At 41.3% G+C, this 21,564-nt stretch overlaps 1 protein-coding gene, 1 non-coding gene and 1 pseudogene across 5 annotated transcripts in view; 2 read left to right on the plus strand and 1 right to left on the minus strand.

Moving 5' to 3' along the window:
* Nucleotides 1–3,563: 3,563 nt before the first annotated feature.
* EPB41L5 (erythrocyte membrane protein band 4.1 like 5) overlaps nucleotides 3,564–21,564 on the plus strand; it is a 167,924-nt gene continuing 149,923 nt past the window's right edge. The window contains exons 1-2 of one of the 4 annotated variants that reach the window (XM_027562576.1): nucleotides 3,564–3,732; nucleotides 9,389–9,575. In XM_027562576.1, coding sequence (XP_027418377.1) covers nucleotides 9,396–9,575 — 180 coding nt within the window. In that variant the 5' untranslated portion in view covers nucleotides 3,564–3,732; nucleotides 9,389–9,395. The remainder of the gene's footprint in view (nucleotides 3,733–9,388; nucleotides 9,576–21,564) is intronic. The other 3 variants (XM_027562558.1, XM_027562547.1, XM_027562566.1) reach the window with 3 other exon arrangements.
* TRNAG-CCC lies at nucleotides 14,423–14,495 on the minus strand. The gene has a single exon. It is a non-coding gene; the product is annotated as a tRNA-Gly (tRNA).
* LOC113880574 lies at nucleotides 18,731–21,199 on the plus strand (annotated as a pseudogene).

Raw genomic sequence — 21,564 nt, forward strand, 5'->3', positions numbered from 1 at the left:
CCTTGATGTGCATGCTGTATGCTAAATTGCTTCAGTCATGTCTGATTCTTTGCAGCCCCATGGACTGTAGCCCACCAGGCTCCTCTGTCCATGGGATTCTCCAGGCAAGAATACTGGAGTGGGTTGCCATGCCCTCCTCCAGAGGATCTTCCCGACCCAGCGATCGAACCTGAGTCTCTTATGTCTCCTACATTGGCAGGCAGGTTCTTTACCACTAGCGCCACCTGGGAAGCCCACCACCTTTGACAGGAGGCAGCAAAAAGGATAAAGCGGAATGGGAGAAGAGGACCCTTTCTCTAAACTAGTGTGCTAGGCAACAATTTAGGAAAATGAAGCACGTTTATAAATATTGACAGAAATGTTTCCATTGTTGATCAGTAAACAGAAAAAGTACAATACAGCTTTCACATGTATAAACACTGATAATGCTTGAGTAGAGACAGCCCTGATAGACTGAGTGGATGGCGCTCAAGACCAACAGTTTTCAAACAGTGGAATCTAATTCCTGGGTCTCAGGAAAGCTTTCCATGGGGTACATGGCCCAGATAGTTTTTTATAAAAACTTTTTACTATGGAAAAAAATGTAAACCTGTACATAAAATGACAGAATATTTTAATATTAATATTTTAATGATTATATCACCCAGCTTCATGCCCTGGCCCTTTTTGGTTTCATGAACCACTTCCCTCCCCCCATTGATTTCTGCTGTACAGGGTAGTGACTCAGTTATACATATATATAACTTCTTCTTTCATTTTCTTTTCCATTATGGTTTATCACAGGATGTTGAATATAGTTCCCTGTGCTATGTAGTAGGACCTTGCTGTTTATCCATTCTGTATATTATAGTTGGCCCCTGCTAATACCAAACTTCTAATCCATCCCTCTCCTACCCTCTCCTCCTAGGCAGTCACAAGTTTGTTCTCTGTGTCTGTGAGTTTCTGTTTTGTAGATAAGTTCATTTGTATCATATTTTAGATTTCAAATATAAGTGATATCATATGGTATTTGTCTTTTTGACTTGCTTCACTTAGTATGATAATCTCTAGGTCCACCCAGGGCATTATTTCATTCTTTTTAATGGCTACATCATTGCTTTTTTATTGAGCTAAAATTCAAAGATGACTTATTGATGAAGCTATTTTAAAAAGTAGAGAAAGAAAGCTTCTCTACTTTAATACTGTAAATGGAAACAGTGACAGACTTTATTTTCTTGGGCTCCAAAAATCACTGTGGACAGTGACTGCAGCCATGAAATTCAAAGATGCTTGCTCCTTGAAGAAAAGATATGACAAACCTAGATAGCATACTAAAAAGCAGAGACATCACATTGCCAACAAAGGTTCATATAGTCAAAGCTATGGTTTTTCCAGTAGTCACGTACAGATGCGAGAGTTGGACCATCAAGAAGGCTGAGCACCAAAGAATTGATGCTTTCAAATTGTGGTGTTGGAGAAGACTCTTGAGAGTCCCTTGGACAGCAAGGAGATCAAACCAGTTAATCCTAAAGGAAATCAACCTTGAATATTCATTGGAAGGACTGATGCTGAAGCTGAAGCTCCAATACTTTGGCTATCTGATGTGAAGAGCCGACTCACTGGAAAAGACCCTGGTGCTGGGAAAGACCGAGGGCAAGAGGAGAAGGGGTCAACAGAGGATGAGATGGTTGGATGGCATCTCCAACTGGATGGACATGAGTTCCAGCAAACTCTGGGAGATAGTGAAGGAAAGGGAAGCCTGGTGTGCTGCAATTCATGGGGTTGCAAAGAGTTGGACATGACAGAGCAACTGAACAACAACAATAACAACTTTAATACTATTAGAAAAAAAAAAAAATAGAGGTGGAATCTTGTTCCTATCCCTGAAACTGACCTTGCTTTCTGACATGCTTCACCCAATAACAGAGAACAGAAGTGACTTTGTGTGATTCTGGGCGTTGTGCTTAGTAGGTCTTGGAGCTTCGGTTTTCACTCTGAGGGGCTTGAGTCATTTCAAATACCCTGCTGGAGATCCCAAGACAACCCAGTTGCTCCTAAGAGGCACCCCAGCTGAGATGCCACACAGATGAGTGAAGCCCTTTGGGCAACTCCAGTTCCTGTTGAATTGCCCCAGCCCACAGCGCAGAGGGCAGAAGCCAGCTGTGCTTACCAAGCCCAGCTGTTCAGACTTGGGGTGGTGCAGGGTCAAACTAGCAGTGCCAAATCCTAGGAAGAGCCCTTCTTCCAGCCAGCAGGTCCTCCCCTGAACTCCTCGGAGCTCTGCCCAAGGTCTGGGGGCCCCTTCAGTTCAGTTCTGTCCTGTCTGACTTGCCTCTGTCCCAGGGCTCTTCCCTCTGCCCCTACCCCTAGCCACCCTGCTTACCGAGCAGGCCATGCAAGGGCGCGCCTTCACCTCCTTCAGGCCCTCTCTCCAAGACTTTCCTGTTTCCCTACCAGTCTGTGTAAGATCACCAGCCCTCCCTCTGTCCCGGCTTCTAGTTTTCTCTGTGTCATTTAGCAATGCCTAACTCTAGTACCTGGGGCTTCCGCGGTGGCGCAGTGCTAAAGAATTTGCCTGCCCATGCAGGAGACACAGGAGACGCAGATTCAATCCCTGGGTTTGGAAGACCACAGGGAGTAGGAAATGGCAATCCCTGGTGGCTCAGAGGTTAAAGCGTCTGCCTGCAATACTGGAGACCGGGGTTTGATCCAAGGGTCGGGAAGATCCCCTGGGGAAGGAAATGGTAACCCACTCCAGTATTCTTGCCTGGAGAATCCCATGGACGGAGAAGCCTGGTGGACTGTATTCTTGTCTGGACAATCCCATGCATGGAGGAGCCTGGTGGGTTACAGTTACAGTCCACGGGGTCGCAAGGAGTCGGACACGACTGAGCGACTTCGCTTTTCACTTTCCAGTATTCTTGCCTGGAAAATTCCATGGACTGAGGAGCCTGGCGGGATACAGTCCATGGGGTCGCAAAGAGTCCGACGCGACCGAAGCGATTTAGCACGCACGCACGCATCCCTAGTGCCTAAGGAGAACCACGAATAGTGCTGAATTTTACTATCGGTGACATTCACTTTCTCTTTTTCCTGCCAGCTCTGAAGGCCTACGAGGGCTCTTTATGCCCCGTTTATCCGTGGTATCGCCACTCTCCAGAATACATCCTGGCCCATCTCAGGCACTTCCCTGAATTCTCCGTACACAGAAAGGATGCAACGTTCCCTGTTAAGCAGAAATATCCTGTTTCCTGCCGCTACCTTACTGTTCTTCTCGTCTCCAGAATACAGCCCGGCAAGTAAATATTTGCTGACTGAAATTTAATTTGTTGAAGGGCTGACAGCATGTCCTAGCGGTACCTGACGCCGGATTCCGTCTGCAGGGTAAGCCGCCTCTGTGACAGGACTAACGTGGGGGTGCAGCGAGCCGGACCCTCAGGAGACCCGACTTTGGCAGCGCCCCTTTAAACCTGCGGTCAGCTCTCGAACCAGGTCGGCATCGCCGCTTTAACCCGAGCATCGCCCCGCCCTGCCATTTCCGGGGCGGTGTCATTGCCCATTTAAGAATGGCGTGCCCCGCCTCTGGGGCGGAGCTTAGGGGCTTTAAGGGAGGGGCGGTTGCGGCTGGGGTCCGCCGGGATTAGTGCGGTGGGCTCGCCTCTGGCCGCCATTTCTCAGCGTTTCCCCGGAGCCGCCCCCTCGCCTCCTCGCGAGGCCCTCTCCCCTCGAGTGGCTTCGAGTGGTCGCCGCCAGGTAAGCGCGCCACCCGCCTGGCTCCTCACGCCCTCCTCGCCTGCACCGGGTCTGCGGCCTCGCCGGGGACCCTCAGGCCGCCCGGCGCTTCGAGGTCGGCAGCCGAACATGTCCCGCGAGGGGCGGGCGGGCGGCGGCCGAGGGGCCGGCGCGGAGGGAAGGAGGGAGGCCGGACGGGCGTCCACCTGCGGGCGGACGTGGCCGCTCCGGGACGTACCGAGGACTGGTAGCGAGCGCGCTGGGCTGACGCGCACTGGAGGCAGACCAGCAGGTGTCCGGGATCGGGGGTAGGGGTGTGAGGGCTCCGGGACCCGCTTTCCCCTGCGCCCCGCGGCCGGGCCAAATGCGTGGCTCCTGGGGTCGGCTTCATTAGTACCAGCCTTTGTGGTTCTGCTGTCTGACCAGCAATAGCCGAGTCTTTTACACCTTTTGGCTACGTTTTCATATCAAGTGTGTTTTTCAGAGTTAGGGAAAAGTTTCCTTTCATTCCATTTCTGTCCTGTAACAGGTTGCTGAATCTGACACAGTGGATTGTTTGTACATAAGCTAGTTTGCAGGTTTTCTTCTTTAGGTAAAGTTCACTAGGAAACCATATGTGTGATTAATTGTTGAATTAGTCCCTTGCAGATACTTTCTGTTTTGGGATGACTAGGATGAAGGGTGTTAATATCCTGATGGTGTTCGCTGTAGGTTGGCTTATAGCTTTGTCAGAAAGCAAGCACTGGAGACAGGGTTTTAGAACGACCCAGGGTGTTCTTATGGAGAAGGAAATGGCAACCCACTCCAGTATTCTTGCCTGGAGAATCCCAGGGCCAGAGGAGCCTGGTGGGCTGCCGTCTCTGGGGTCGCAGAGAGTCGGACACGACTGAAGCGACTTAGCAGCAGTAGGGTATTCTTAACTTGATGCAAGTAGTATTTCCTTGGGGTGGGGGTAGCAATTGTTTATCAAACGTTGCGTCCACCAGTCGCAGGAGAGTGTATACATGTCACGACAAACTTTTGAATTTTAGGTATGTATGAAAAAGTTAATTTAGGTGGTAAATGGATGACTTCGGTTTGCAGTTTCCCACTTAAACTCTTCCTAGTTCATAGCTGAAAAGTCAGGCGTAAGAGATTCAATACTATTTTAAAAAATATGTGTGTGTGTGTGTATATATACACCTACCATCCAAAAATTCCATTGTGTCATTTCAGGCAAGCTCCTTATTGAGCGCCTGATACGCATATTGCAGTGCCTACTGGGTCACCGTGGGGAACGAGTCAGACGAGGTCTCTCCTTGCGTCTTGGTGGGGCAAATACCCAGTAAAATACAAGTTGGTATCTTAAGGGTTACAAAGAGCACGCTAGGGGTACTAAAAGGAGACCCTGATTTAGAAAGCAGGGAATGATTTTCTGAGGAAAAGATATTTCAGCCAGAAATCTGAAGATGGCCATGTGAAGTGGGAGGCGGGGGTTAGGGTGGGGGTGGGGGGGTTGGGCAGCGGGGGGGAGTTGAAGGGGAAGGGGCATTCCAGAAAGCTGGAGCAGCTTAGGCGGAAAAAAGGGCCCCAGTTGAAAGACGCTTGGGCTGAGTGGAAGAGTTACTAGAGCGGAGCGAGCTGAGAGGAGTGGGCGCCGGAAGGGTCGGGGCGGAGGAGGAGCTGGAGCCGGGAGCAAGGCAGTTAAAGATTGTTAAGAGGAATCTGATTGGTGATTGCTTAAATCCACTGCTGTGGCTTGGTGAAGGGTGCTGGGAGTGGGGGCGGGGTGGGGAAAAGTGAATGTGGCAAAGCTTTTAAAAACAATAAATTAAAAAAATAAACTTCTAACATATTAATATATTCTTATTACAGAAAAGTTAAATACTCCACACGACCCTTTCTAGAGATAGCCTCATTTAAGTGTGTCCTAATGCTTTGTTTTGTGTGTGTGTATATATATAAAGTGTCTGTGTCAGCTGTATTTTATAAAAACAGCTGTGTTGTATGCCATTGGATGAACCGTTATTTAACTATTTGCGTGTTGGTAGAGGCATTTAACATTTTCTTAATTATGCCCTGAAAATTCTTGTTTCTGTGGCTTGAAGCGCATATGGGACATTTCTTTTTAGGATATCCTACCAGAAATAGAATTGCTGTGTGAAAGGGTGTGTGTGAACGTCATTGTTTTTCACATATCCTTTTCAATACTGGATATCTAGAGTCTTTTAAATGACAGACAGTGTCTTACATTTTTAATTTGGATTTCCTCGGTTACTGCTGAGGTTGCACATCTTTGTAAGAGTATTTCTTTATTGCATGTCTTCTTTTAGAGCTTGTTTCTTCATATCGTGTCCATTTTCTCTCTTCTGGGTTGTTTATCTTAACTATGTGTGATAGTTCTTTATTAAACTGCATGTTAATCCTTCAAAAATTTTTTTTGCAGAAAACAATTTAACAGCCCATCACCCTAATATGTTTGTTTTTTCCTAGTACTTCTTTTACTTCTCTAGCGCATCTGAAATTTGTTTTCATATTTTTTTAATTAAAAAACTTGTTTGTGGCATTGAGTTTCAAAATACATAGATATTAAATAAGAAAGAAGTTGTATTTTTCCTTAGCAAGTTAACTCTACTTGTATAATGAATCTTATTTTTAAGATGTAGGATGAGGTGAAATAAAACTGGTCTTATAATTCATTTACTTCCTAGGAATCACAAAGTTGTAGTGCATTTTGAGCATTTGTTCCCTTAAAAAAGCTTTTTTTATTATGGAAAAATTCAACATATACAGAAGTAGTCAGAAGAATATTATTAGTTTCTGTGTACCCATCAGCTTCAACAGTTGATGGCCAGTAATCTGGTCAGTTTGTCTCATCTCTTCCCACTTAACTCCCTTCCTTGTATTATTTTGATGTGAGTCCTAGAAATCATATCATTTCTTCTATAAATGTTTCAGTATGTATTTTTAAAAGAGTAAGATTATTCTTAAAAAATGTATTTTTAATGCCACTATTTTATCCAAAAGAAAATTGGCAGTACTTCCTTGAGTATCATAAACAATCCACTTGGTGTTCAGATGTGTATGTGTATAATTTGTGTCCTTAGAAAGTTCAGATGACAACTGTCATGGTTTTGCAAGATTATCTAATTACATAGGAGTATTCATACTTGTAAACTGAGGTTGTAATTCTCAATTTATAGCTACTGAATTGTTTTTAAAATGTTTTTAATTTAATATTTCAGCTTTTATTTTTATCATGTTTACAAATGCATTTAGTTTAAAATATCAGCTGGTTATGCAAGACTTCTTACAAGTTTTATATATATAATAGTAAATGTATGATTGAAAAAATATTTTAGTTTGAGATAATTTTAGACTTATGTCAAAGTTACAGTAGTACAGAATTCCCATGTATCTTTCACCTAGCTTCTCTCATTGACAACATCTTATAACTTAAGAAGAATCTAATATAAGTCCACACTTTGTGATTATCTCTGAATCTGTAGTTTCCTTTGTATCTCTCTTTTTTTTAATCCGCTTGCTGTTTATTTCTTGAATATGCTGAATTAAGTTTTAAAAAACAAATTCATCATGTATGTTTTATGATTGTATTTTTACTCAGCATCTTTTTAGCTGTGGTGTTTGATAATTTCTTTCTTATTTCTGCAATGTGAGTTTTGCATAAAAGACCAAAATTTGGAGTCAGAAAATCAGAGTTTGAGCCCCTGTCTTCACTACTAAATAATGGACCTGGTCAATGGTTTAATTTCTGTGACTTTTAGTGTGCTTATCAAAATAAGACAATATTTTTAGGGAGTTTTTCTGAGTACCAATGGAGATTGTTTACTCCAATCTCCAAAGTAAACATTTGTTGATTTGATGATGAAATGTACTAAGTGGCTAACTATTCAAAGTAGGAATTGTATCCTTCAGGAGCTTATAGTAAAGGGGACAGGCATGTAAATGAATAATTAAAATGTGATTAGTTAGACAAAAATATTTTCGGGGTTCAGTGAAAGTGTTTTGGGACTGACTAACTCTTTAGATGTCAGAGAATGTTGCTCAGGGGAGATACAGGTAGAGTTAAGTTAAAAGGAACAGGTAGGGATCCTCTGACATAAGGGGGTTAGAAGCCTTAGGGTGACAAGTATAGCCTTTTGTAGGCAGCTGAAATAAGACTGGCTAGCAAGGTCCAAAGGGAGCATTGTCCACGGGAAAAGAAGCCTGCGGAGGATGTAAACTGAAACACTATCCGAAATTTTAGCTATTTCTTTAAGGTATAAACAGATGAATGTACAAATGACAAGTATGGTGGCTTTGCCAGTTCACCTAATTACGCTGGAAGGTGGCTGGGCTGGTAAAGAATCCACCTGCAATGCAGGAGACCTGGGTTCGATCCCTGGGTTGGAAAGATCCTCTGAAGAAGGGGACGGCTACCCACTCCAGCATTCTGGCCTGTAGAATGTCATGAGGTTCATGGGGAGGCAGAGTCGGACATGACTGAATGACTTTCACTTACATCCTTACTTGTAATGTGTGTATAGTAATCTTTATAGATACTTATGTTTTCATGTAATAGCATTTATTTTTAAATTAGCTTTTATTTTTATCAAGTTTATCTAGTGGTAAGAGTCATCTGATACGAAGTCTTCTTCCAAAAAAGAGCATTTTCCTGAATTTTTCTTCCTCCTTAAGGCAACCACTTTCATATTTTAAATAATAAGCTCATTGCTGCTTCTTGATTTTTAGTTTCACGTAGTTTCATGACCTACCTATTGAATTCCTACCAGGCAAGATGAGGATTAACTCTGTGTTTACCCTTACCTGTATTAGCCACCTCCTCTGAGTTATCGTTACTTTATACTTACGGTTAGATCAGTATTAATGTTAATATATTATGACATAATTATTAGCTGAGTCATAAAGTGCACTGTGATTATTTCCCTCTCTGCACAACTTGTTTTCTCTGTTATTTATTTCTTGGCTTAGTTACATGTACTTATTTTTCTCAAACTCTTCTTAGTTTTGGAAGTTAAACTGTAGATTAGCAAGGTAGTTTTTATGATGTTTTCATTTTATATGTGCTGTATTTAACCTCTTAATTTTGATTAACTTTAATGTTCTTAATGGAGATAAAGTAGCATTAATTTGACATTGTAAACAATTGTTTATATTATGTAGCAGCTTAAAGTCTGTAAGTAATAGTAGAATATGTGATAAAAACTTTCATTTGAATTATATTTGTATTTTAGCTAAAATAGGTGATCATTTTTGTGTTAGTACTATAAATGGGGAGAGAAGGAATGAAACTTCTTAGGATTGTTGTTACTATCAAAGGGCACCTTAGTGTATGGCATCGTATCCTAGTGTTTGTAAAGGTATATGACTGTTGTACACATAATTTATTGACCCGAAAGACCCGATGAACTTAATAAATGTTTACCCCTCTCTTGGCAGATTAGCTCCTTACAACATAGTCCAGAAAGCTTAAAATTGCTGTGAGCTCAGTGCCGTGAGCTCTATTTTTTGTTCAGGTCTTTAAAGTCGCCAGTTTTAATTTTTTTCAAATTTACTTGACCAGGTGTTTTTTTTAATAACATATCTCTAATGGCCACAGAACTTTACTAAACTACGCCATCTGTCTGAGAGCAGACTGCAGGAGAACACTGACCCCTTTTTTCTCTTGGTTCCGCAGTGACAAGATGTTGAGCTTCTTCCGCAGGACGCTCGGGCGCCGCTCGATGCGCAAACAGGCCGAGAAGGACCGGCTCCGTGAGGCCCAGCGCGCGGCCACGCACATCCCTGCGGCTGGGGACGCGCGGGCCGTGATCACCTGCCGGGTGTCCCTTCTGGATGGGACCGACGTCAGCGTGGACTTGCCGGTACAGAGGGCGGGCTGCCTTGTGTGTTCGTCCTGAGGTCACTTGCTTCTTCTGAGCTGGTACCTTCCCGGGGGCCAAGTTCATACCAGCTGGTGCGATCAGGCGCCGAGGTGCACAGGTGCCTGGATCAGGTGGCCTGAGATACCGGGAGGGATAGTAAATGCTTCGCTGGAATTAGTGGCAGCTAACCGGAACTTTCAGATGTCAGGGCAGTGGCTGACTGAGTCCTCTGTGTGTGTTTGTGTGTTTTTTGGGATGGCGTTATGCAGTGTGCTTTCTGGGGAGTTCTCACAGTCCTGGTTGAGCAGTTTTATTAAAGCAGTGAGACTGTTTGGGAAGAATAATGATACTTACAGGGGTCCCTTAAGACTCATCGTTCTCTGAACTTTTTTGTAATTTTCAAAACACTTTCCATTCCTTTCCTTTCCTTAGTACTTTCTCCACCCTTGGGTGTGCTTGTAGAAATTTTAATGGAATGAAGTAAGGAAAAGGACTTTGTTGATATCCCTCAGCTCTGACGGCCCATCTCTTTCTTCCTAAAGTAGTTTGCAGGATGTTTTTTCCATACACAGTAATCTTTATTTCAAGATTGGATGTTGTAATTATATTCAGATTTGGGGTTTTTTTTTTTTTTTTTTGCAGTTATGAGTAATCATAACTCAGTGTGAAACAATCCAGTGTATTTGAAAGGACTTCACTTATTCCTAGCAGGTCTTTTTCTGAGGGAGGAGAGGTAGCTGTATGGTTTGGGGAGAAGTAGAGTTTCTTTCTGAGCTGTTTGCTAATACCAAATCTTTTTCTCATGCCTTTGTCCTGTATAAAAAGGTTTACATAACTAAGCTGTAAAATGTGTGATTTGAGGTGTCATTGAATGTTCTAGTATCTTCCCTCCCCATAGATTCTTTTTAGTACACACTCCTTCACCCAGAATGCAATTTTTAAAAAATCCTTTGTATGAGGTGATGGCTTGGGTGCTGCTATAATATATAGTCCAATAAGTTCTGGAAGACCTTCAACTCACAGAGTGAGAGGTTAAGGAATTGGATGACTTGTTTTAATGAATATTCTGATTAATTGAATAATTTAGAATGTACTAGTATATATCTTTTACGTTTTAAAAATATGACATATGATAAAATTACTCTTAAGACACAGGATATCTTGAAATGTTTTGAAGTCATGTTTATGAGTATTTATTATATTTATACATGGCTCAGTCACTCAGTCATCTCCTGACTTTGCAGCCCCATGAACTGTAGCCCACCAGGCTTCACTTGTCTGGAGTTTTCCAGGCAAGAATACTGGAGTGGGTTGCCATTTCCTACTCCAGGGGATCTTCCCGACCCAGAGATTGAACCCACGTCTTTTATGTCCCCTGCATTGGCAGTATTGTCCAGTATTTCAATATGTGATACTTTGTGAGGATAGTTTGCATATTCATTTATTTGACAAGTATCCTAAGAATTTTATGTCCTAGTCTGTTAAAATATTCTTAGGTATGTGGCATAAAACTTGAGATTACTATATAAGAGAGTGGAAAGAAGTCTATTACCCAGTGTTTGAAGTAAGTCTCAAGTTTGCTGATGGAGAAAAAGATACTAGGAAAGTAGAATTTGGAAAGGAGTTTTTTAAAAAGGCAGAGTATTGTGGAGGAGAAAACAGCACTAGGTTTTAAAGTGGTGGAATAAGCGGCTAGTGACTGGTATGGAATGGTTTCCTTTGCTTGGCGTGCTCAGTAAGGGCCTGTGATGCTTGATTAAGGCCCGAAATGTTAGCCAGCCTCTCTCATGCAGACAATTGTAGTGAAAGAGCCAAGAGTTTTAGATTTGACTCTTTGTGGAAGTAGAATAGTTGCCTTTTCAGCTCTGCAGTGCAGGTGAAACCCTAGAGTTAGTAAACTCTAGATGCTTGTGTGGATATAAAGTGGACATATTCTCCCTCCCCCTTGCCGCAGCTAAACTGCTTTCCTGAAGAAAAAGGCTAGAGGAATAGTGATTTCTGGGAAGAAGAGTCTTTATCTTTTTCTTAATTTAGCTTTTCAACCATTAATTTTGGAAATTGAATGAAGCACATGCTTATTTCCCATTGGGGTTAGCATCAGTATTGATCGTGATCTGTCAGCATGGAACTCAGATAATTGCCCAGGCAATCGATAAGGGATTACCTGTAATTAAGTACAGAAATCTAGGTCTATTCAATTTTCAATTCAATTCAGTCGCTCAGTCATGTCCGACTCTTTGCGATCCCATGAACCGCAGCATGCCAGGCCTCCGTTTCCATCACCAACTCCCAGAGTCCACCCAAACCCATGTCCATTGAGTCAGTGATCTATACTCTTCAAATTAATATATACTGGTAGTAATGGTCATTTTCTTTCTTCAGTTCTCCTTTCCTCTCAGAATTGGAGGAGGGATTTAAATAGCTTCTACTTTTCTTTTTGAAGGAATTAATGCCTTTTAGTAAATGATGAAGGCATCAGGTAGAAATTCCTAATTATCCCTGACTTTTAAACTTTCTCTTTGAAAATGCCACAGTATGTCCTTTGATTTATGAGCTTAGAATTGGTTAGTAAACAGCTTGTCTTGTAAAACTCTGCTTTTCCTGAGTTTTAAATTAATAGGAAATATTTGATTAACCATTACATAATAATTTTTATATATCTACTGGTACAGATGCTGAAGTCTTTAAATTATATAGACCATTATATCTTAAAATAAATGAAAAACACCCCGTGTTCACTAATTGTTCACTAATGTTAACTAAGACTTAACATTATTAAGATGGCAGTACCCCCAAAACTTTACAGATTCAATATAATCTCCAAAGGAATATCAGCTGATTTATTTGTGGAGATAGACAAGCTGATTTTAAAATTCATGTGCAATTGCAGGGGACTGGAATAGCCAAAACAATATTGAAAAAGAACAAAGTAGTAAGACTTATATGTCCCAATTTCAAGATTTACTATAAAGCAGTAGTAATCTAGATGGTGTGGTTTGCTGTTGCAAGGAGCAATGGAACACAATAGACAATCCAGATATAAACCCACACATCTATGGTCAGTTGAATTTTGATAGGCTACCAGAGCCATTCAGTGCAGGGAAAAAGGAAAGTCTTTTCAACAGCCTTTTGTATGTGAGTAACACACACAAAAGAATGAAGATGGACCCTTAACTCCTACATATACAAAAATTAACTCAGAATGGGTCAAAGTCCTAAACACAAGACTATAAAAGTCTTAGGGGGAAATATAGGAATAAATCTTCATGACCTTGGATTTCATACTAGTTTCTTGGATAATGACACCAAAAACATGAACAATAAGAGTAAATAAATTGAACTTTATCAGAATTATAACCTTTGTGCCTTAAAGGACACCATCAAGAGAGTGAAAAGACTGTTAGATAATGAGAGGAAGTATTTGAAAATTATATATCTAATAAGTAGCTGGAATATGTGGAGAGTTGTTAGAACTCAATAATAAAAAAGACAACCCAATTTAAAAATGGCCAAAGGATCTGAGTAGACCTTCCTCCAAATAGAATATATGCAAATGAACAACAAGCACATGAAATGCTCGACATTAGTTGTCAGAGAAATGCAAATAAAAACCATACTATTTCATACCAACTAGGAACGCTAGAATAAAAATGTCAGATAATACCAAGTGTTGGGGAAGTAGAGAAATCTGAACCCTCTTGTATGTTTCAATAGGAATGTTAACGTGGTCCAGCTGCTCTGAAAAACACTCTGGCAGTTTCTCAAATGACTAAACGTAGTTACCATGTGATTCAGCAATTTCATTTCTAGGCATATGCCCAAGAGACTTGAAAACATGTTTACATAAAAACTTGTACACAGATATCCATAGCAGCATTATTCTGGATAACCAAAAGGTAGAGACAACCAGCTACCTGTCAGCAGACCAGTGGACTAACAAAATATGTTACATCTGTAAATAGAATACTGCTGGACCACCAAGGAAATAGGACTGATAGCTTCTACATGGTACGTGCTACATAGGTGAACTTTGAAATCACTATGCTGGGTGAAAGAAGCCAGTGACAAAAGATCACACACTGTGTGATTCCATTCATGTAAAAGTCCAGAATAGAGAAATCCAAAAGGGGGAAAAATTACATTAGAGGTTTCCTGGGGTAGAAGGGTGAGAGAATGGTGAAAAGGGTAGTTAGGCCCATAGCTGAAGGTTATGAGGTTTCTTTTTGAGGTGATGAAGATTTTCTTTTTTTTTTTTTTTTTGAGCTATTTTTTTTTAATTTTTTTTTATTTTTAAACTTTACATAATTGTATTAGTTTTGCCAAATATCAAAATGAATCCACCACAGGTATACATGTGTTCCCCATCCTGAACCCTCCTCCCTCCACCCTCCCCATACCATCCCTCTGGGTCGTCCCAGTGCACTAGCCCCAAGCATCCAGTATCGTGCATCGAACCTGGACTGGCAACTCGTTTCTTACATGATATTTTACATGTTACAATGTCATTCTCCCAAATCTTCCCACCCTCTCCCTCTCCCACAGAGTCCATAAGACTGTTCTATACATCAGTGTCTCTTTTGCTGTCTCGTACACAGGGTTATTGTTACCATATTACTCAGCCATTAAAAAGAATACATTTGAATCAATTCTAATGAGGTGGATGAAACTGGAGCCTATTATACAGAGTGAAGTAAGCCAGAAGGAAAAACATAAATACAGTATTCTAACGCATATATATGGAATTTAGGAAGATTTTCTAAAATTAGTTTGACTGTGTCTTTGAATTGTATACTTAAAAAAATATTTGTTAGGCTATGCCAGGTCTTAATACAGCGTATGGGATCTAGTTCCCTGACCAGGTATTGAACCTGGGCCTCCTGCATTGGGAGCACAGCGTCTTAGCCACTGGACCACCAGGGAAGTCCTGAATTGTATAGTTTTAATGGGTAAATGATGTTGTTCAGTTGCTAAGTCGTGTCTGACTTTTTGTGACCCCATGGATTGCAGCATTCCAGGCTTCCCTGTCCTTCACTATCTCCCAGAGTTTGCTCAAACTCATTCCATTGAGTCAGTGATGCCATCCACACATCTCATCTTCTGTTGCCCCCTTCTCCGCCTTCCCTCAGTCTTTATCAGCATCAGGATCTTTTCCAGTGAGTTGGCTCTTCACATTAGGTGGCCAAAGTATTGGAACTTCAGTTTCAGCATCAGTCCTTCCAATGAATATATTCAGGGTTGATTTCCTTTAGGATTGACTGGTTTGATCACCTTGCTGTCCAAGGGACTCTGAAGAATCTTCTCCAGCACCATAGTTTGAAAGCATCAATTCTGCAGCACGCAGCCTTTTTTATGGTCCAGCTCTTACATCCGTACATGCCTACTTAGAAAAATCCATAGCTTTGACTATACGGACCTTTGTCAGCAAAGTAATATCTCTGCTTTTTAATACACTGTCTAGGTTTATCATAGCTTGTCTTCTAAGGAGCAAGAGTCTTTGAATTTCATGGCTGTGGTCACCATCCTCAGTGATTTTGGAGCCCAAGAAAATAAGTCTCACTGCTTCCACTTTTTCCTCTCCTGTTTGCCATGAAGTGATGGAACCAGATGCCATGATCTTAGTTTTTTGGATGTTGAGTTTTAAGCCAGCTTTTTCACTCTTCTCTTTCACATTCATCAAGAGGCTCTTTAGTTCGTATTCACTTTATGCCATTAGGATGGTATCATCTGCATATCTGAGGTTGTTGATATTTCTCCTGGCAATCTTGCTTCCAGCTTGTGATTCATCCACCACAGCATTTTGCATGATGCACTCTGCATGTAAGTCAAATAAGCGAGTTGACAATATACAGTTTTGTCATAAATGATCTGATATGTGATTTATATCTCAAAGCTGTTTAAGAAAAAGAACGCATAGATTTTTTTTTTTGTATACTTATGTTTTATTCCACTTAAGGTTTTTCAATAGTTAAGGAACATGATAAAGATGATACATAGCTTTGATTTAGAAGTGATATGGTTGATTTATTACAGGGAAGAGAAGCAAGAGACTAAAGTGTTAGTCACTCAGTCGTGTCTGACTCTTTGCAACCCCATAGCCTATAGCCTGCCTGACTCCTCTGTCCATGGAATTCTCCAGGCAAGAATACTGGAGTGGATAGCTATTCCCTTCTCCAGGGGATCTTCCAGACCCAGGGATTGAACCCGGGTCTCCTGCATTGCAGGCAGATTCTTTACTGTCTGAGCCACCAGAGAAGCCCCTGTACAGTAATAAAGACATAAGATAATGGGGCTGCAGACTAATTGTGGCTGTGAGTTTGCAGTGGAAGAAATGTGTTGTATGTGTATATGGGAGGAGGAGAATGAAGATTAGAAATGAGCAAAATATAATTCAAACTCTGGTGTAGAGGGTAATGTTGATTTGTGTGGAAGATCATGAAAGGGTAGTCGGGCTGTCCTGGAAATAAGGGGTGAAGTGGGGAAAAGAGCTTCAGTGGGATGTGTTTAGAAGCCATGTTTAGAAGGCTTAAAGGAATTATTGGGGACTGTTTTATTTTTTGGATGTTTTATAGTCCTTTGTACCTATTGGGTGCTTAATAAATAAATATTGTTTGTGTGTGAGGAAATGCATGAAGGGAAAATGAGGGGTTGGAGAATGGGGAAAAACGAGATTTGGGAGTAAAAGGAAGACAGGAAAACAACACAGTAAAAGGAAGACAGAACACAGCAGGTAGAGTATGGCTGCACGGGGAGATCTGGGTTTGTTTATGTGGATTTATATACACAGGTGGAAATAATAGGAGGAGTGTTCTAGGAGACTGATGGGAAGATGCTATCTTGATGCTCTTAGTCTTCATCAAAAAGAGGATGTGAAGTGAGCGCTGGGTCTGAGTGAGGTGATGACCTAGATTAATTTGTTAGGGGAGAAAAGGATATAAGCAATGAGCACTGGTCTAGATTTAACTGAAAAATTGTAGTTTGCCAGAGCTGTGTGGATCTTTGTTTTCACTCTTTGTTTTCTGCTTGGTTCATATTCGGTAGCTGCAAGGTAAGAGAGTATATGAAAATGAACAGGATGTTGACCCTGGGATCAAGTATTTCACATCCATATTCTACACTCTATGGACACTACTGGACCTTCTTACTATTTGCCCAGGCATAGTAGACCACTTTGCAACCCTGTGTCTTTGCACAGGTTTATACTAACTAGCACAGGAAGGAGGATTTAGGGTCTGGCTTTTGAACAGTAACACAGATGTACTGATTCTTGAAATCAGAGTTCATTGGAGACCTAAAGTACATTCTAAGCAGAAAGAACTGCATTTTGCTAAGGCTCAGGTAAGACTTACTGGGGAAATTATAAACAGGTAAAATGCTAAAGTGATAGGAGCGAAGGCTGTAAGAGTAAGCAAGAAACAGTTGTTGTTGTTGTTGTCTAGTTGCTAAATCTTGTCCAACTCTTTTGGACCCCATGGACTGTAGCCTGCTAGGCTCCTCTGTCCATGGGATTTCTGTCTCCAGAGGGATCTTCATGATCCAGGGATCAAACGTGTGTCTCCTGCATTAACAGGCAGATTGTTTACCACTGAGCCACCTGGGTAGCTCAGGGAACAGTTAGGAAAAACTATTGTATGCCCTAGAATTTGCACCTTAATCTGTAGAGAAAGAGGAATAATGAAAGGGTTTTAAAGATGAGAGTGATGTTCTGTTTTGCAGTTTTAGGAAGAATTACGTTGGCAGTTTCTGCCTCTTGATCTTCTGACTCTTGCCTGTCTTGAGTGTCTCTGTTCTCAGCCTCACCATAGACTGTCAAGATTCCGTATCTTTCTTCATTTTGTTTCTGCCTAAGATGACAGAGTTGTGTTAACCCTTTACTACTTTTAGGCAGATTTAATTCACCTGCATTTCCTTGGCATTTTGTTTATACTGCAAGGATAACACTCATATTTATTGTGTTTAAACTAGTTGTGAATGATTTTATTCTTACTAAGAACCTTGTGATTGCTTGAGGATGAGAAATACAAACATATTCAGCTATATATCTCTAGCGGTTAGTATGTAATAGATGTCTGTTCAGTAATTGTTAAATAGAATTGAATGATATACTATGTCAAAAATGTTATTTTCTGTAAACTAGTAAGTGCATCATGAAGTGAAAAATCTTTAAGAAAGTAAGGAATGAGAAAGAAACAAAAACACTAATTCAAAAAGATACATGCACCGTAGTGTTGATGGCAGCAATACTTACAGTAATAGGCAGGACATGGATGCAACCTAAATGTCCATTGACAGAGGAATGTATAAAGAAGATGTGGTACATATATACAATGGAGTATTACTCAGCCATAAGAAGGATGAAATTTTGCCGTTTGCAACGACGCAAATAGACTTGGAGTATATTATGCTAAGTAAGTCAGACAGAGAAAATCAAATACTGTATGATATCACTTATATGTGGAATCTAAAAAATAAAACAAACTGGTGAATACAACAAAAAAGAAGCAGACTCAGAGATGTATAGAACAAACTGGTGGTTACCAGTGGGGAGAGGAAAGATGGGTGGTGCAGGCTTGGGAAGGGAACTATGAGGTACACATTACTCTGTATAAAATGAATCAGGATGTATTGTATAGCACAGGGCATACAGTCAATAGTTTACGATAAGTGTTAAATATAACCTTTAAAGATTGTGAATCACTGTTTTGTACTTTTGTAACTTATATAATATTGTACATCAACTATACTTCAATAAAAAAATTTTTTTAAAGACACTATGTTAAAAAGAGACACAATGGGATAGATCCAATTGTTTTAGGAACTGTTTCCAGGGTTGATAGTAACAGATTGATAGTTTTAAAAATTATGATTGAGTCAGGTGTTCACCTACCCAGGATATTATCAAGATCACATTTTCTGTCCAACTGCTGCTAAGCCTGGGCAGGAGAAGGTGCAGGGCTTCCCCTGCCTAGAAAAATCCTGTTGGAGGCTATGCTTCTGTGAACCAAAGGAGAAGGGACAGCGGTGAGCTTGTTGGCCCTGAACTGGAAGCCCTTCGTGTACAGAGGCCTGACCACTCTAGCTGAGTTCAGTAAGTTTCCAGTTGATTTAACCAAGACACGACTCCAGATTCAAGACCAGAAGAATGATGCAAACTTTAAAGAAATCAAGTATTGAGCAGTGTTGAATGTGTTAGTGAGGATAGGCAGAGAGGAAGGCCTGAAAGCACTGTATTTGAGGAGTACCCTTCAGTGGTACACCAGGCTTCCTGTGGCGCCATCAAGATAGGCACCTATCTTGATGTGCTTGAAGTGGCTATTTGTCAAGTGCCCAGAAGATGAAACCCTTCTTATAATGTGGCCTGTGGAATTCTCTCTTGAGTCATATCCTCAACCGTTTCCATTCCAGCTAAGGTATTGAAAATTCAGATGGCAGCACAAAACAACACCCTTCAAGGGGGAATAATAGGCAACTTCATTAACATTTACCAGCAAGAGGGAACAAGAGGACTGTGGAAGGGCATGTCCCTTATTGCTCAGAGGGCCACTGATGTTGGCTGCATGGAGCTGTGGGTTTGCAGCCTCACTGAGAAGCATCTGATTTTCTCGCGCCTGATGGGAGACATTGTGTAACCCATTTCCTCTCAAGCTTCAGCTCTGGATTGGCAGGGGCCCTGGCCTCAAACCCTGTCGATGTGGTGAGAACATGTACGATGAATTGGAGTCCTTCACGATGGCAGACGCCCTGGTTTCACAGGTACCCTGCATTGCTTATTATAGACATGGAAGAATGAAGGGGTTTTTGGCTCTGTGTAAAGGGTTTTGGTCAAGTTGGTTGAGACTTGGTCCTTGGAATATTATTTTCTTTGTGACGTACAAGCAGTTGAAGGTATTGAATTTGTGACAAGACTGCATGAGACATCCTTCTGAAAATGCTCACTTCTGAAATAGCAAAGCTTCCAGTCTTTCCTACTGCTTTACCCGCCACAGATGCTTAGGTGTGAGCAACAAGTGAGGGCTGTGTTAGTGTGAATTGCTGTGTCTTGCTTGGCCTTGGGTGCTCTGTACCAGACATTTAATGGTATAAACTGTAACATCCAGACACTAGTTCTTACCATCCAAGTACCCTTCCACATCAAATATAACATGAAATGCACGTTTCTTGCTAAAGAAAACTTGGATGAAGGTCAAGAACTATGGATCATTTCCTTTGGAGGGAGTAACTCCTGATGCGTCTCAGATTGTAGCCGAGACTCCCAGATGTTCTAAAAAAGCTCATCTGAACCATGGAGTAGAGCCTCTGAGAAAGTGTCATTGTTCTGAACTTCCGGGGGGCTTTGGCTTTGTGTCTGCTGAAGAAGTTCACACATAGAGACCTGGTATACCTCAGGTATAAACAATGCAGGATATAGATCCCTGAAACATTGCAATGCTTTGCAATTTCTTATTTTGGCAGGGTCTTTCACTTATGGTAAGTGATTTTTAAACCTTTATTACCCCTTGAGGTTTGTGAGGAATTGTTGCGAAGTATTGATTTCTAAACTCAGGATGGTATAATATGTTAGCTTGGAAGGTGGCAAAGTCTGTGTTGGTGGGAGATGTTTTTAAGCAAGTTGGGTCCTTAGATAATGTTCCTAATTTTATTTTTATTTTTTTTCCTAATTTTAGATTTTAGCAAGTTTCTGTTTCCCAGTCTGTAAGATGAGGATGATAATCTCTACTGATGTTGAGAATCAAGTGAAGAAAATAGTAGTTGCTACTACTTGACTTGTAGGATAAGTGTGTTTATATCATGCTTTCATAAAGCCATAATCCAAAAATAAATGGTCTGGTGTATTGAAGAGAATTATTTTATCATGAGTTTCTTCTGAATGAGTTCTTTGGTAAAAGCCATGTGAAAGAAAGTGGTTAAGGTTTTATTATGTTTTCCTTAGCAAAAGGTTGCAAGTGAATCTAAGAGTTGGTTTTTCCAGATTTCCCAGGTTTCACTTTAGTTCTCGTCCTGCTTATTAAAGTATTCCTTGTCTTGGACTTCCTAATCGGTTTGGATGGAAAATGATTGCTTGAAATTTGAAAAGCAATTTTTCGTGTACCTAGAGTTTGAGAAGAGGCATGTAGTATCTTCCTTCTTTTTCTGAAAATAGGATATCATTCTTTGCCGTGTTCATCTTACTCTTTTCAAAATAGTGACTTTGAGCACCCCACGATCTTTACACTTCAAGAATACATCCCCAGGAAAGGAAATATTTAATATTTACTTGGGTACCTTCGGTTCTACTCTTTGAGAGTAACTTAAATACATACTCACTGGGGCTCTAGGACAGACACTTCTGCAGTAAATGCAGGTTCCCAGTTGGTCCAGTCCCTGGGCTGCTTCCTCCCTTGAAGTGACGTGGAAGCCACACGGGTTTTTCTTGGAGATTGGACAGTTTTCCTCCCAATCACCTTGACCTTGTCTTCTTTGTTAATGCTGACTCTGAAAACAAGATTTTTGTGAAGCAGAATTTTAGCTCCAGTGGTAAGATTTAAGGCACGAAAGGAGGTTGGAGGAGCAAGTGGGTGCTGATTGCTTCAAGACTCAGATGGAAGTCTAGTTCTGCCTGCTGCTGCTGCTGCTCAGTTGCTTCAGTTGTGTCCGACTCTGTGCAACCCCATAGACGGCAGCCCACCAGGCTCCCCTGTCCCTGGGATTCTCCAGGCAAGAACACTGGAGTGGGTTGCCATGTCCTTCTCCAATACATGAAAGTGAAAAGTGAAAGTGAAGCCCCCAGTCGTGTCCGACTCTTCGTGACCCCATGGACTGCAGCCTACCAGGCTCCTCCGTCCATGGGATTTTTCAGGCAAGAGTACTGGAGTGGGGTGCCATTGCCTTCTCAGCCAGTTTTCCCTGACCAGCTCCAAATGTGATGAGGCCCTTTCAGGCCTCATCCCTTGTAATGAATCATATCTTTACAGAGGAATTTTTTTTTCTTCTTACCAGAACAGTTCCACTGAGG

Source organism: Bos indicus x Bos taurus, chromosome 2 (assembly GCF_003369695.1).
Source record: "Bos indicus x Bos taurus breed Angus x Brahman F1 hybrid chromosome 2, Bos_hybrid_MaternalHap_v2.0, whole genome shotgun sequence".
NCBI lineage: Eukaryota > Metazoa > Chordata > Mammalia > Artiodactyla > Bovidae > Bos > Bos indicus x Bos taurus.